The sequence below is a fragment of the Octopus sinensis genome, unplaced genomic scaffold, assembly GCF_006345805.1.
Source record: "Octopus sinensis unplaced genomic scaffold, ASM634580v1 Contig18745, whole genome shotgun sequence".
Lineage (NCBI taxonomy): Eukaryota > Metazoa > Mollusca > Cephalopoda > Octopoda > Octopodidae > Octopus > Octopus sinensis.
The window spans coordinates 109754-125437 of NW_021835992.1; the positions used below are offsets into that span (position 1 = coordinate 109754).

Here is a 15684-nt window from a genome sequence, read left to right on the forward strand (position 1 = left end):
GTCGGTGCCCAAAAACAGGGGTTTAATAAAAACAGAGATTTTTAAACATCAAAAATCAATTTAGAAAAATAATCAGTTAATTTATCCCCAGTTTTCCTTTTACTTCTTACATTTTTCATAAAATTAATTCGAAAATTGTAAAATTCTTTGAGCATTTCAGGAGATCTCTAGAATTGTTTATCGTTTTCTAAACCTTTGTTATAAATATTATTGACGAATTCGTCATTTTCCCCATTCAATGTTTCGTTTACGGCATTGTTGATTAATTCTTCTCTAATGCTATCTTCAATTCTTACGGAATCACGAATCTTTTCAATTTAATTCCAACAATTAAATATTAAACTTGGATTAACTTTTTCCCAGCTTTTAGAAATTAGCAGAATTACCTGACAAAGGTTTATTTTGTTTATCGACCGTTTGAGTAATAATTTGAGTAATAACCTTTAAAGATCTTGATTATTCCCATATCCAATGGCTGCAAATACGGTGTTGTATTTTTTGGCAAAAATAAAACTCAATATTTGAGCATTCAATAGTTTTATGACATCCCGCATTATCAAGCAAAAAAATAAAAAAAAATCTTTATTAACAAAAAACCCCGAGATAAAATAGTTAACTAAACTAATCCGACGACCCGTCCGCATCTGAAGTCTGGAGACCAGCCTCTTCTGCTTCTGGTCGAAGGAATAGCTCTGTGAGAGCATTTTCCAGCCGATAATTCTGCCCATGTGGCATTAGGGGGCTGGATCTGCGCGCATCAACAGATGCACTCTCTAGAGTTCTCTTCAGGACAGTGGACTGCATATAGGCCTGAATGTACCTATCGACTCCCAACTGCCTGAGATAACCCTTGTGGTACTTAGATACAATTCCTTCCCATGTCATCACGCAAGGAATGACAAGGACCTTGCATCTGTGCATCAACCCAAGCTCGTTTGCAAGAAGGTCGTACTTACGCTTCTTTTCCACTTCCACCGTGGTCAAACGATCTAGACATGTGATGCCAACTTCTATGATAGAAATCTCGCCAGAGACCTTATCTTGTACCACAATGTCCGGCTTATTGTGCTGGACAAGTATCGAGGTGTGAATACTAGTATCCACTTTAATGCATACTCTGGCATTCTCGACCACAGACTGCACCTTATGAGTTCGCAACTTTCTGGAACGTCTAATCCCATACTTATTGCACAGCATTAAGTGTAAACTACGTACAACCTCGTTATGCCTCCACGTATAGTCGTGGTAAAGCACAATACCGCATTTTGTGGCTATGTAATCTACGGACAGGCACCTCAATTTACAATGAGGACAGACCTTAGATCGATTCCAGAAAAAGTTTCGATCTTGCAGATAGGTAAATAATCCTTCGGATCGAGGGGAATTATTTCCATATCTTAGCCAAGTCGTTGACGACTTACGTCAAGCAATATTAATACTTTTCTGTTGATTGTATAAAATCTTTCATTTACTGAGTCAACCAGCTCATAAAAATATTTCCAGTCATCCATGCATTTTTAGAGGATGAGTATGAAATTCCAAAATCTTTCACATTGAAAGTTTTGAGACATCGAGGGTTTTTAAATTTTCCAACAATTAATGGCTCAAGTTTTTCTCCCATAGAATTGCAACAAAGAAATACGGTGACTCTTTCTTTTCCCTGTTTCAATCTTTAATTTTGTTTCGTAGTTTATAACCATTGACAACAAAAAAATGTAAATAAACGTGTAAATTTAATTGTTAATAAAATTTAATTTTATTTACTTATAATTTCATTCCCCACAATTTTATAGTGCCCCAAAATTTCCGTATTTTTTATCGATTTTTCATTTTACTCTGCCAAAATGTTGGCCAAAAAAAAGTTACCAAAATCTTATTGATAGAATATATTAAGTTTGATTAGATTAATATTATGTTCCTCCACTTAATTGGCGAAACTGAAAGGTTTCATGAAGGCCGTTAGACTTGATTTCAATTACAAATCGGTGACTAAAACCCTTGTGTGTGATGATCTAGTCAAAGCCTTGAAGAAAAAGAAGAATATAAGTCTCATGGTGTGGTCGAGAGTCGGTGTGTGAGAACTCGAAGGTAGGTATTAAGGTGGATACTCTAATACGCATCTTGATTGTTGTCCACCACAAAAAACCCGACATTGTGGTCCTCTATAAGGTCACCGGTAAAGGTCGATTGAAATACACCTTCTTAGATGTCTATAGAGTTAGAGAAGAGGGAAAAGGAAAAGAGGTGTGTGTAGTGCTATCCCTTGTTTACTCATAATACTCAGTACTTAGTTAGGCAAGTAAATAGTTTATTAGTTTCTTTGTATTAATATTATGAATCTGGAATAAACTTAATAAGGTTTGTTATTGAGGAATCATTTATAGCTCCCTCCAAAAATTCTTCTAAACTTATCAGCCCATTTTATCTTTGTCTAGCTTTTCGAAAATATAATTTGCATGATCAGATGGAGTTCTGTCACTATTTTGTGAGTTATCTAGTAATTCATATACGGACTAAAAAATTAGAAAACAAATACTTTAAAAATATTTTCTACTTCAATTTTGTTTATTGAACCATCTTTATCAAGATCATATAGACTGAAAACCCAGCGTAACTTTTGTTCAGGATCTTCGGATCCCGAATAATATAATGCTAAAACAAATTCTGTGAAGTCAATTGTCCCATCATTGTTTTTGTCAATAACTTTGAAAACATAATTTGCAAATTTTGTTGGATTTCCATTAGGAAAAACATCTTTATACATGGCAGTAAAAGATTCGATTGTTAATTTATTATTGGGACAGCTAAAAATAAAAACTTCGTAAAAATCTTTAATTTCTTTTTCTGAAAACGAAGTTAGATCGCATAATTCATTTAAAACTTTTAAATTCAATGTTGATTTCTTGTTACCCATTATCAAATTTAGTGATTAATAGAATGGTTAAATATTAATTGCAATTAAGATTTAATTCATAAAATACAAGTTAATCTAATCATTATTTATTCTATTTTTCACGTCTATGATTATCGATTCATTTATATTCATTAATATACATAAAAAAGTTGAAATTAAATAAACTAATATTTGAAGATCAAACAAAAAATAAAAATTAAATCCTAATTATTATTTCTTTTCGCTTTAGGAAAAATACATTGTTTTCCGGCCATGATCAATATCTCTTCTCTTTAGGAAACCAACTTCTTTCGAAATTTAATTGACATACTCGGTTATTTTCTTGGAGCGATAGGAATATTTGTTGACTTTACAATTTTATTGTTGTCCGTCTTAATCCAATGTCAGTATAATTAAAACTATCATGACGTTCATAAAAAAATATTTCTAATAAAAGCAAGCTATTTTGTAAAGAAATATTCAATTTGAAAGGTAAGAAACTAATTCAATGTTTTCATTGGATATTATAATTTGATGTTCATAGATGAGTAAAAATACTAATCCCCAGTTTTTAACCTTGAAATTTTCGGTTTCATTTGATTTAATTTATTTTCACACCGTATTGAACTTACTATTGCGAAATCTCAGCCTAGTTTTAGCTGATAAAAGAATAGGTACATGAAAAAGAGTTGGTAAATTCATTTGTTTGTATTGTTTAATTAATGACTTAGAGCTACCACAACCCTAAGTAAATTAATGTAAATTTTTTAAAAATTCACTAAAACTATTTGTGATGCAATAAAACCAAAAAACTGTCACAACTTACACACACAAAATATTAAAAAACCACCAATAATCAATTAAATTTTGAACCTGATTAATTTTTGATTCCTATTACAAATTCATATTCATCAGTATTAATCATTTAATAGTAAAAATGTACTAACTCTATCTGGATATATCAGAATCATGATGGTTGTTTTATAAACATAGAATCCAAAAAAATTAAACCTAATTAATTTAGAAAATGTGTAATATTGCTGCTATTGTGCGATTAAGAAAAATTTTTTAATAGCACTTGAAAAATGTCCATGACCGCTAAAAAGACGGTTAAGAGTGTTTAAAGGTATACGATCTATAGAGCAGATTCTCAATTTTTGTTCATGTTAGATATTTTGTCGCTTTGAAATTTATCGCCCCCTGGTCACTACAATTTAAAAAATTTTTTAATTGTACCTAATTGGTTGTTTTTGTACATAACTCAAAAATCAAAATATAAAATTAAAATCAAATGTAAAAAATGAATTTTGATTAAAAAATTATTACTGAGACATTGATATTGATGTTTACTCGCTTAAATATTCTATTCGGGTTTAATCTGCTCAAACTTTGGAAATATCGCCTCTATAACACAATTCCAGTCTATTTTTTCACATTGGTATTATGATTACAAAACTAAAATCCACTTAACCAAATGTGCGTAGGGAATGTCAATAGTAATTACTCATTTCCTTCATAATTTGGAAAATTCATTTGTAGATCTTTTTGATTGCCACCAAAATTTATATATAGATAACATCTGTTGAAATCTGTGAATATATTCTTTCATTATATTTAAATTCAATTATCTCTTTGGATTGTTTTGTTCATATCCTTCTGGCAACTATGAAAACGAGATAATCATCCATGCTTCAAATTCCAAATCAAACAATCTTGAATCTAAGAGATATATCCGATTCTAGTTCCGTCAAATGTTGCAAGTCAAAATATTTTGACTAACTATTTATTATCTCAAAGTTGTGAAATTTTTCCAAACTGATTTGAAAAATTATGTCGATAAACCAATAATTTTTTCAAAATGTTTCATTATTCTTTGCAATCAATAATGTGACAAAATTCCTTGAAGAAGATAGTTATTTCATTAATTTTGAGTCTAAATTATTAGATTGCCATTAAAAATATTCTAATTAAACAATTTTAATAAATATAAATTTATTTTTTTAATCTTCATTTAGCCTGGTATCATGACTGGGTTTCTCCACGGAAATCCTTTGGAAATGGAACCAAAGAAATATCTGTTATTATCGCATTGTGCTACAAAATATCGCCCCCTTGTACAAAAATTTTCGCCCTAAGGGACGATTTAAAAGGTTAGAAACCTGTATAGGAATGGTGGAGTAAATTGATCTAGTCAATCTATAGTTGAAATATAATTACATTTTTTGCTAAAATATTAAAATTTAATCATTAATAATAAGGAATAAATTTTAAAGTATTTAGGCTGGAAAAAATTAACAAAAATTTGGTCTTTCTTCCAAAATATTCTTAAAGTGGGCAAACAAATCATAAAAAATCTGAATATTATCATTGAAACAAACTTTCTGATAATCTCTATTTCCATCAATTCTAAACAGTAAACCCATTTCGTCATAGAGATCCAAAATTGGTGATGTTGAGTTACAAAAAGTCTTAACTCTTAATAATAAGATTTTGTGAATAACCTTTTATCAAAGATTTCTATTTCGAAATCACTCCGATTCCTTTCCAAACAACGTTGATAACAAATCTATTAGTATTTATTCCAAATAGTACATCAAATGGACAATCCAAACAAATGACACTTTTTAAAATAACTTGTTGTCCCATTATTCTATTCCACCCATCATAGTTGTCACGATTTCGTGGGAAGCCATCAATTATAAAATTTTTGCAAGATGATTTTTCCATTTTCTTCAATTTGTTATAACAAAAAACGTTTTTTATTAAACTGCAGGTTATTTCCACTGGGAGTAATATAGAGTTTCTGACGTTGTATTTGATAGTTTCGTAAAATTCTGAATTTGGACAATTAAGCTCATCTCGTATCAACGAACCGGCCGAAATGTGTTCACAGTCAAAATGCTAGTTAATTTACACATTTTAATCGTTACCTTAGCCAATAGATTGCACTGAGTTCCCTTTCCTGAACATAATGGTCCAAGAAAAAATACGATATTTTTTTTGATATCGGACATTTTGAAATTAGAAAATTTATTTATTTACGAATATTTGAAGAAAAAATTAACAATTTTTTATGATTTTAATAATACTAAAAAAATACAGATTTACTCTTTTGGAAAAAATAAGCCTGAGATATTCCCCCCATCTGCTGATCAAGACTACTTCAAAACTTCCCTGTCGTGCTGGCAAAGAAGTTATCGGATTAAGAAACATCTGTCTTTATGATTTTGTTATTTCTGAATCCCCGATGTGACCTTTGCTCTTATGGCAAATTCGTAAGACTTTGAAGTTCTTACTACACGCATAACAAAAGTGGAGTTCAATGTCGCCTTCTTTCTTTTGATAAAATTTTTTTATCCCAAATCTTATTTTTCTTTACCGCCCACTCCCTGCTATCAGTCTGAAAACTGTTATCGGCTTTTGAAATAATTGTGTCCTGCTTGTTGACAATGATTTTAAACATTTTTATTTATTTAGAAAACGTTTAATGGGAGAACTTCCCAATCCAGAACGATACATCAGTTTTCACAGCTGTGTTGACCTCTCCGTACTTTGTTATTTTTCATCTATGGCAGCTTCTTGAATCTCATAACTTTGTTTCCTTCCCTTGCTCTGACAGTCTTAGTTGGTTTGGTCTTCGTCCGCGAATTCAAAGCGTTCAGAGAAAATAAAAATCGGTTCGGTTTGAAAAATGAGGCCACATAGTTGTGTTTGTTGCGGGACTATTGACGCAAACTGTCTCCATTTTTCACATACAAACAAAGTGGTGGAAACAGATGCCAGTTTGTACCAATTGATGTAATCATGGAAAATTTAGCCCCCAGAGGGAATCGAACCCCCGACCCTTGGTTTACAAGACCAATGCTCTACCTCTGAGCTATAAGGGCATTTTTTGGATTATAGTACTTTAAAAAAATTTTCAAATTGAATATTCTTTAATTGTACAAACAGATAACAAAATATGAAAATGTACAAAATAAAAGGAAAACTAGCAATTAAATAAATAATTATTATAATAAGATTGATTTTTGAAATTTAAAAATCGCTGTATAATAAAACTTCTTTAAGTTAGAAATGCTAAAAATCAAGAAATACAGTGCATTATCTCACTTTCATATATTTGCCCCGATCGCAGTGGAGACGTCGGGAGTCCTGGGTCTCAGAACTAAAAAATTCCTTATTAAACTGGGGGATTTGGCAAGCAGAAGGAGAAATGATCATCGGGAACGGACATGGCTTTTCCAACGCATATCAATAGCCATCTTGCGTGGGAATTGTCATTCCATCTTATCCTCTGCTGCTAATTAAATACTAAATAATTAAATAGAATAAAATGATATTAAGAAAAAAAAATTTCAAGTTAACTTTCCCACATTAGACTCCAATTATGGGTTTAAGTGCAAAGAATACTTTATTTTTTCGATTGCCACCGATAAACAATGAAGGTAAAAATCAATTAAGAATAAGGAAAGCATAACTCTGAGGAAGTTGTTGAATTCCTGAGATAAATGCTGGAAAGAGTCAATCTTTCTTAATTCAACAGATGATTTTGAGATAAGAATCTCTCATGACAGTCACTATACTTATCATAGGACTCATACAGTTTCCAGCAGTCTAACAAGATTTTTCTGCGTGAATATCTCTTTTATTTATTATTATTTTTTCCTCTCCCAGCCAATGTCTTATTAAAGTTATTTCTTTATCATGGCGAGAACGTGTCCGTGTAGATAGCGTTCCGTACGGGTGATCAGAATGGTTGTGCCATAAGACAGATGCACCAGATAGGCGATTTTTGTATTCCTTTATGGTAGCCTCGATACTTCAGTCCTTCCTGACACTTTTGAGAGCAATTCTTAAGGTCAAACTTGACAGTCACCGTGGAGACAAGTGTGACTGAAGTGGAAGAATTCGCGCGCTGCATGTAAAACAGTTTCGGAGCTGTTGCCTATTCTCACGCCCAGTTGCGGAAACTAGAAATCACATTCCTTGCAAAAGCTTTGGTTGCGACCAAGTGGAGGTAATACCTGACGGCAATCGGAAGAATATCATCCTGAATTCAAGAAGGTATACAGAGAAAAGGAGATCGCAGACAAAGGAGGGATGTTTCCGGTCAGAATCCGGATGATCAGAGTGGTGATGGCCGAAACAAAGAGAGTTTCCGACTTCGGTGGGGAGTGTGAAATTCTTATTAGTTATTATTTTTTTAGTGTACTAATCTCTATTTAATTCAAAAATCATCCATAAATGTTTACTAAAATGATTGATTCAATAAAAATTAAACTATTCGTAATTTCTTTATGGAAGCTGATTTAATATCAGAAATATGTATTTGAAAAATTAGTTTTTAGAATTTCAATTTTTATCTGAATTAAAAGCTAATTTTTGATCTTTAATACAGATTAGACTAATAATCTTTTCTTTCCCTTTTCTAACAAATAAAATAATTTTATCGAAGACATTTACAGTCTTAGTACATAATTAATTGTGCTGTTTGATGAAAGGTTAAAGTCGAAATAAATCTTAAATAAAGAATAACTTTAAGTGATTTTTTTGTTTTAGAATAGCTAAAGTGCAAATTATTTTTAAAACTCAATAAGCGTAAATTTTTTATGAATCAAATAAATAAAGTTTGCTGTCTGGACATGCTGCTTTCTTCTCTTTATAACCAATCTGGCACAAAATCATTAACATTATGAAATGCTCGGTATAATAACCAAGTCATTAAATTAAGTGTTCAAATTGAATTTAATTTTATAGGATACACAATTATTACTTTTGGAAAATGATTTTTTGCCGAAATTAAAAAACATATGTCTTCTATAATTGCCCTGTCATTATAAATTTTTGAAAGGCAAACGCCGTTTAAAAAAATAATATTGATTTTTTTGATCATATTCAGAGAAAATGCCGACTTATTGCTTTGAAGAGTTCTTTCGGACAATTATCTCTTTATTTTAATTTTTTCAAATCGAATTAAAAAATAAAAGAATGATTTTAAATTAACAAAAAATGTCATGTGAACTATTCTTTCATTTCCGAATAATTATTTTTTTAATTCTAAAATCGAAGTAATTATTCCATCGAGAGGATTATTTTGTATTAATCTTCAAATTATTCAATTGTTTCTCGACTACCAAGTTATCAAAGCTCGAGCTAATCGACCATTAATATAAAATTTTAATCTTTTTGAAAACCGTCTTCTATGATTTTGAGGAAAGATATGGTCAAAAATGACAAAATCTGACAGAAGTTTAATCATTTACTTATTTTAATTTATTTGATGGAAATTTTATTTCAACGGAGTGTATATTTATTGTTTTTTATGTGTCGGTTTATGCAGACACATTTTTAATTTAACAAAAGCTTTGCGCTGACGTTAAATACTATAAATGATATTTTTCCGTTAAAACCACAAATTATGAGCTACAGTTCTAACTATTGTCAAGTCACCCCCGTTTCAAAAAAAATTTTTAATGGCTACAGTAATTTTAAATTATCTCAAAATAATCAAATGTTATGTGGTATTCAAACGGAATTTAGGTTCTAATATTTATTTTAAAAATATTTTTAGTAAATCCAGAGAATCAAAAGAAATTGTGAATTCTGAAAATTACCGTAATGAAGGGTCTCCGTTCATGGTAATGTGTAAATTATATAGTGCCAAAACAATATAAGTTTATTTAGATATTGATAAAATGAATTAATTACTATATTAATTTAATAGGAACAGTATCATGTCACGCACCTGCATTAAAAACGCAGGTGTTATAGGCTGAGGGTTACTTGAGATTTTTTATATTCAAAAAACTGAATTTAATTTTGTTTAGGTGAATGGAATGGATCAACGGTCAGTTCGAACTATTAACATCTCGCCAGATGACTGTAATCAATTTTACCCGAATCATTATCCATTTTATTACCAGGTTTTTATACATAATTATGGTGGTAGCCTTCATATGATCATAGTCGTCAATTTGGTCACCCTGCAGTGGATGCTCTCGAAATACCATCCACGTAAACTCACTAGCTATAATAATAGAACTTGTTATTCCGGGATTTATGATTTTGAAGTTTCATTTTCACAACCCGAAAAAGAAACGAAATCTACGAATTGGACAGTAAAATATTTTATTCCTAATTTGAATAGTATTCAAAATTGAATCATAAAGTCTACGTACGTCCATTTTGTCAATGTCCTGTGAGATTTTGTTGTAATTCTTCCACACCGAGTGGATTTGTTATTCGAGGAATGGCAGTTTATATGAAACCTGAACACGTTAAAGAAGTTGTAACAAGATGCCCAAACCACGCTTCTTCAGATCACAGTAATAATCGTGTTATATAAAAACTAAAGGTCACATAGCCCCATCTCATTTAGTTCGGTGTAGTGATAGAAATGCATTTTACTCTGACGATAATAAGAGAGAGAGTGTTATTGTCCCTTTTTCAACTCCCCAGCGTATCTTTGGAATATATAATCTTGCAGCGGGCTGCAAATGGTTAACATTTTTGTACCAATTCATGTGCTACGGGTCATGCACAGGCGGACTTAACCGTAGGCCAATACAATTAGTCTTCACATTAGAAAACGAGTATTTAAAATTTTAAAAATTACTTAAAGGTCTTTTGCTGTGGTTGGAAGGAAGGTTGCGGAAGTGAGAATATGTGCATGCCCTGGTAGAGATCGGAGATCTGATGAAAAAACATCGAGTTTTTCCGAAAATAAAAAAAGAAAAAAATATACACAATCATCTTCAAAAATGCCAAAAAAATCTTTAAATTTTGATAAAAATGACCAGTATAATTTAAACGTAATTCTCGACGAATTATTATTTAGGTTCAAGGAGAGGGCAATTTTCAATTACTCAAGACCATTCGAGATTACCTTTACTTTGTTTCAAATTCAAATATGGACGGGGACCAGAATTACATAGAGAAAATAAAAAGTCCATTAGAGTAATAACTTATTTTTATTTTATTAAATTAAATGAGATAATTGCATAAAAGTAGTTCCTGTCATTAACTTATATTAAATGCATTATTGAAATTTATAAGACTCATATTTTTCAGTCCATCCATAACGACAGACAAAGAGGTTTAATGGATTAGAAATTTTAATTCACACTGTGTCAAAAATTTCCATAAAATAATAATTCATTGATTGACTTGATAAATATATGAATTGATTTATTGATTTTAAATAATCAACAACTTAGACTGACGAACGCAAAAATTTCAATAAAAAACATTTATATTAGTATTTTTCAACTTAAAAAATCATAAATAGATTTACAAAGAAAAACCAAACCTAAAGAATTAATAAGATCTTTATAAATCATTAAATAACATTTAAAAAGTCACGGTCGTCAAAATGTAGCTATATAATAAGTATTCAACAAAATTTAAAATTAATATATACAACACATTTTTCAAAATCATTTTAATAATGTCAGCCCAATAAAAAAGAGCATAATTCAAAAAGAGCTGGCACTTCCAGCGCGTCTCGGTTTTAAATCTTCGCGGGAACTGCCTCTCTATTCGAGCGCATAGTCGTAGGACTGACCCTCAAGTCGGTGACACTCTAGATATTTTCTTTTTTCTCATAATAAAACTAAAAATAAAAAAATTGCAAAATAATCTTTTAAATGTATAAAATATTGTAGAAATAACTTGTAAAAGTAATTTAATAATTTTGTAAATATTATTTATGAACAAAACAATAAAAAATAAACAGATGAGTAGCTTTGATTATAAAAAAAACATTAATAAAAGCAAATAAAAAATAAAACTTTTTATATTCTTATAAATAATTCGTCCTAAATATATTATGCCTGATGCAAAAAACGAGCACCACTTCCACTGTCAAAAGAAATCTTAATGTGGGTTTCGAAAAATGCTGAGGTTGTTTGTAGATGCGCTACGTTCGATTCGAAATTAAAGTGCGTCATGTGAGGTGCTCAATGCAGGTTGGCATACCTGCGTTTTTTTACCGTTATTCATTTAACTTTTATGATAAACTCGGGAGCACAGGAAAGAGGAATAGTAATCGTCTTATTTATTAAAATTATATACAAAATATTTATTAATCTGCAGATTGAGTGTCTCTTATCAGCTATTAAAAAGAAAACTTTCCATTCAAAATTATTCGAATCACTTGATAATGAGACTTTCTATATACAGACATCCTCAAAATTGATTGTAAAAGGAAATATTTCCCCTAAATCTGAAGCCATGTTCTTCCTTCTGCAGGACAGAAATATTTTCTCCCGCAAGCTTGGTTCGAAATGCCCACATAGCAAATCTTCTAATAAGACAGTCGACCATTTGGCAACTTGATGCAATAGAATGCTTAATTCCGATTATACAGGCGACATAACGAAATTGTTAAATGCGTACACATGCACCTATGCAGAAAATTTGGATTCAAAAAATCAAAAAGGTTAGACTCACGCTATCCAAAGCGTAATTACCAATGATCGTGCTGAACTACGAGTTGACACTACTATCCCTACCGAATCAAAAATTCAATATAACAAGCCGGACATTTTCCTATACGACAAAAAATTAAGCTAGATATGGCTAATAGAGATTGGAGTTACGTGTGTGGATAATTTAAAAGCAGTTGAAGTTGAAAAACTTCATAAATATGATATCCTGGCAAGTGAATTAGAAATCATTTACAAAGCCAAAGTCAAAATACTTCCGATTGTCATTACCTGGGATGCAATCACCTCCAAGTATTTTAAAATATACATGGATTGGCATTAAAGACAGTGTTCTGGCATACATCCAAACGATTGCATTAAAGAAGACGTTAGAAGGAATGTTCGTAGAATATAAACATGGTTTCGAAGAGATAATTACTAAAGCATTGATTCTCAACAAAGATTATGCAGTGTGGAACATTCACCAAATGGGAGCTATCTCGATGAAGAGGAGACATGATGAGGTGACAAAAAACGAATACTCTGAGGAAGGACAAAATAATAGCAAGAGGATCACGAAGGTGATGCTGTTCAGGGAGGCCCAAGACCAGTAAATTGAAAATTTTAATTAATCTAACTTTGTAACCTATTTCTCCGTGGGGACATATCCGAGCATGCCAGACTGCTCTTCTTCTCTGCGAACCTGTCTGCTTTGGGAAGAAAGACGGCGGCATCAGACCTATTGCCGTCGGGAACGTTTTTCGTCGCTTGTTTGCAAAGGTCGGATGCAAGCTTGTAATTCCTTCTATTAGCGACGAACTCCAGCCCATTCAGTTGGGTGTGGGGGTACCTGGTGGGTGCGAGGCCTCGGTCCACGCTGCCCGGTGTTTCATTGAATCGGCTCGTCTCTCAGAGCGGCCCCAGTTATTATTAAAATTGGATGTGAAGAACGCTTTCAATTCGCTCAATAGAAAGCATCTTCTTGAGGTTTGCAAGGCCAGAATTCCTTCTCTGCTGCCCTTCATTTTTCTTTCTTATGGTAACCCGACCCTCTTGGTTGCTGGCGATTCTTTCATTTCGTCTTCCTGTGGCGTACAGCAAGGCGATCCTTTGGGTCCTTTATTATTTGCCCTCTCGGTGGACTTTGTCGCCCGCAGGATTGCGTCCCCTCTTAATATTTGGTATTTGGACGACTGTACTATTGGTGGTCCGCCCGACATTTTGCTAAACGACTTGCAATCTCTACTCCCGGCGTTGTCATCTATTGGTCTTGAAATCAATTCTCTAAAATCTGAAATCGTTAATCTTAACGTCGAAGACCTCACCTTCGAAGACCTTTTTGCCCAGTTTCGTGGCCTCTTGCCCGATCTGAGGCAGACCTCTTATTCTGAACTTGAAATCCTGGGTGCCCCGATCCACCACCAATCGGTCTCTCGTATTCTCGATTCCAAGAGAAATGCTCTTGCTTCTCTTTGTGATAAACTTGTGGACATCGATCCCCATCCCGCTTTTTTTATCCTCAAAAACTTTCTTTTGATTCCGAGGATCAATTATGTCCTAAGGAGTTCCTGTTGCTTTTCTGTTCCCTCTGCTTTGGAGTCTTTTGACGCTCTGGTGCGTTCTTCAGCCGAGATTATTTTTAACGTCAAGTTCGATGATGTCGGTTGGCGTCAGGCCAAACTTCCTGTTCCTTTTGGTGGGCTTGGGCTCCGCTCGGCTCTCGACATTTCTCTTCCCGCTTTCCTTTCATCGTCTTCAGGATTGTATCTTCTTGTCCATAAGATTCTTGAAAAATCGCCCGGATCTCGTTTGGACTCTGATATTAATTCTGCACTTTTGCTTTGGAAGGAAAAAGGGCTTGAGTTCCCTTCTGATAGGTCCCTCCAACGTGAATGGGATAAAATTCTTAGTAAGCATCATGCGGACTCGTTGGAGGCTCTCCTGAACCAGCACAGACTGGCTTGTTACCGTGCCAGCCGCCAACCGCATTCTGGCTCTTGGCTTAACTGCCTTCCTTCGACCCATTCGGACACCTGTCTTGACTCCGACGCCCTCCGTTTTGGCATTTGCCTCCGCCTCGGACTTCCGATCTGTAGTCCCCACCCCTGCCGGTGCGGATCTACTATGGACGTATACGGGCTCCATGCCCTCTCCTGCAAGAAAAGCGCGGGTCGTATTCCACGCCATTCGGCGATTAACAGAATCATTCTCGACTCACTCGAAAAGGCCGGCTACCCTTCTGTCCTTGAGCCTAAGGGTCTCGACCGTGGTGACGGGAAAAGGCCGGACGGCTCTACGTTGTTCTCGTTTTATTCTGGGAGACCTTTGGTCTGGGATTCCACTTGTGTGGATACCTTCTCAAAGTCTTTCATCAACGAATCGGCCTCTCTTGCTGGGTCTCGTGCTAATAAGGCTGAGCTTTCGAAGTGCCGGAAATATCAGTCTTTGATGGATGACTTTTGGTTTTGGCCAATCGTTGTCGAGACTTCCGGCGTCTTTGGCTCCGGGACCCTCACTTCCCTAAAGAAATTGGGACATCTTTGTTCTTCGCGGTCCAAGGACCCTAGGGAATTTACTTTCCTCATTCAGAGGATCCTGCTGGCTGTCATGCGTGGCAACAGCTGTTCCCTCCGTCTCGCTGGGAGAATTTATTAGTTTGTTGACTTTACTTAGTCAGAATTAATCTAATCTATTAAAGGCGATTGTCATCTAACTTTTAATTCACGCTTTAATGATTAACATAAAATGATTGTGTATAAATAATCTTAAAAACTTTTAGTTTTAAATTGCTATTTTAAATTTGCACGTTTACTTTCTCGTTGGCTGTTTGTTTTGTAGTATTTAATTGTAGACGAAATGCTAAGATTACAACGAAGATTGGCAGCCGACATACTTAAATGTGGGAAAAAACGTGTTTGGTTGGATTCAAACGAGACACAGCACATATCTAGTGCCAACTCAAGTATATCTCTAAAATATATCCCACTAGGACAAAGTGTTCGAAAAATGATAAAAAACGGAATAATTTTCCGCAAGCCCGTAAAAGTTCAATCACGTGCCCGAATACGTATAAAACTGGAGGCCAGAAGGAAGGGTCGCCACACTGGAATTGGGAAGAGGAGAGGCACTGCAAACGCTCGAATGCCTCAGAAACGTCTGTGGATTAACAGAATTCGGATTCAACGTCGTCTTCTGAAAAGCTACAGGGAAAGTGGGAAAATCGACCGTCACACGTATTGCCAATTATTTGAATGTCCAGATATCATCGAATATATCTGAAATGTAAGGGAAATACATTTAAGAGTAAGAGGACGCTCATGGAATATATTCATAAGAATCAGTCAGAACAAAAGAGACTCAAAGAAA

At 33.5% G+C, this 15684-nt stretch overlaps 1 protein-coding gene and 1 non-coding gene across 2 annotated transcripts; both read right to left on the reverse strand.

The window, feature by feature from the left end:
• Positions 1–621: 621 nt before the first annotated feature.
• On the reverse strand, positions 622–1197 carry LOC115231610. Its single transcript, XM_029801593.1, has one exon. It carries the CDS (start codon positions 1195–1197, stop codon positions 622–624), a length of 576 nt encoding a protein of 191 aa, XP_029657453.1.
• A 5511-nt stretch (positions 1198–6708) lies between these two features.
• Positions 6709–6780, reverse strand: Trnat-ugu. Its single transcript has one exon. It is a non-coding gene; the product is annotated as a tRNA-Thr (tRNA).
• Positions 6781–15684: the final 8904 nt, after the last annotated feature.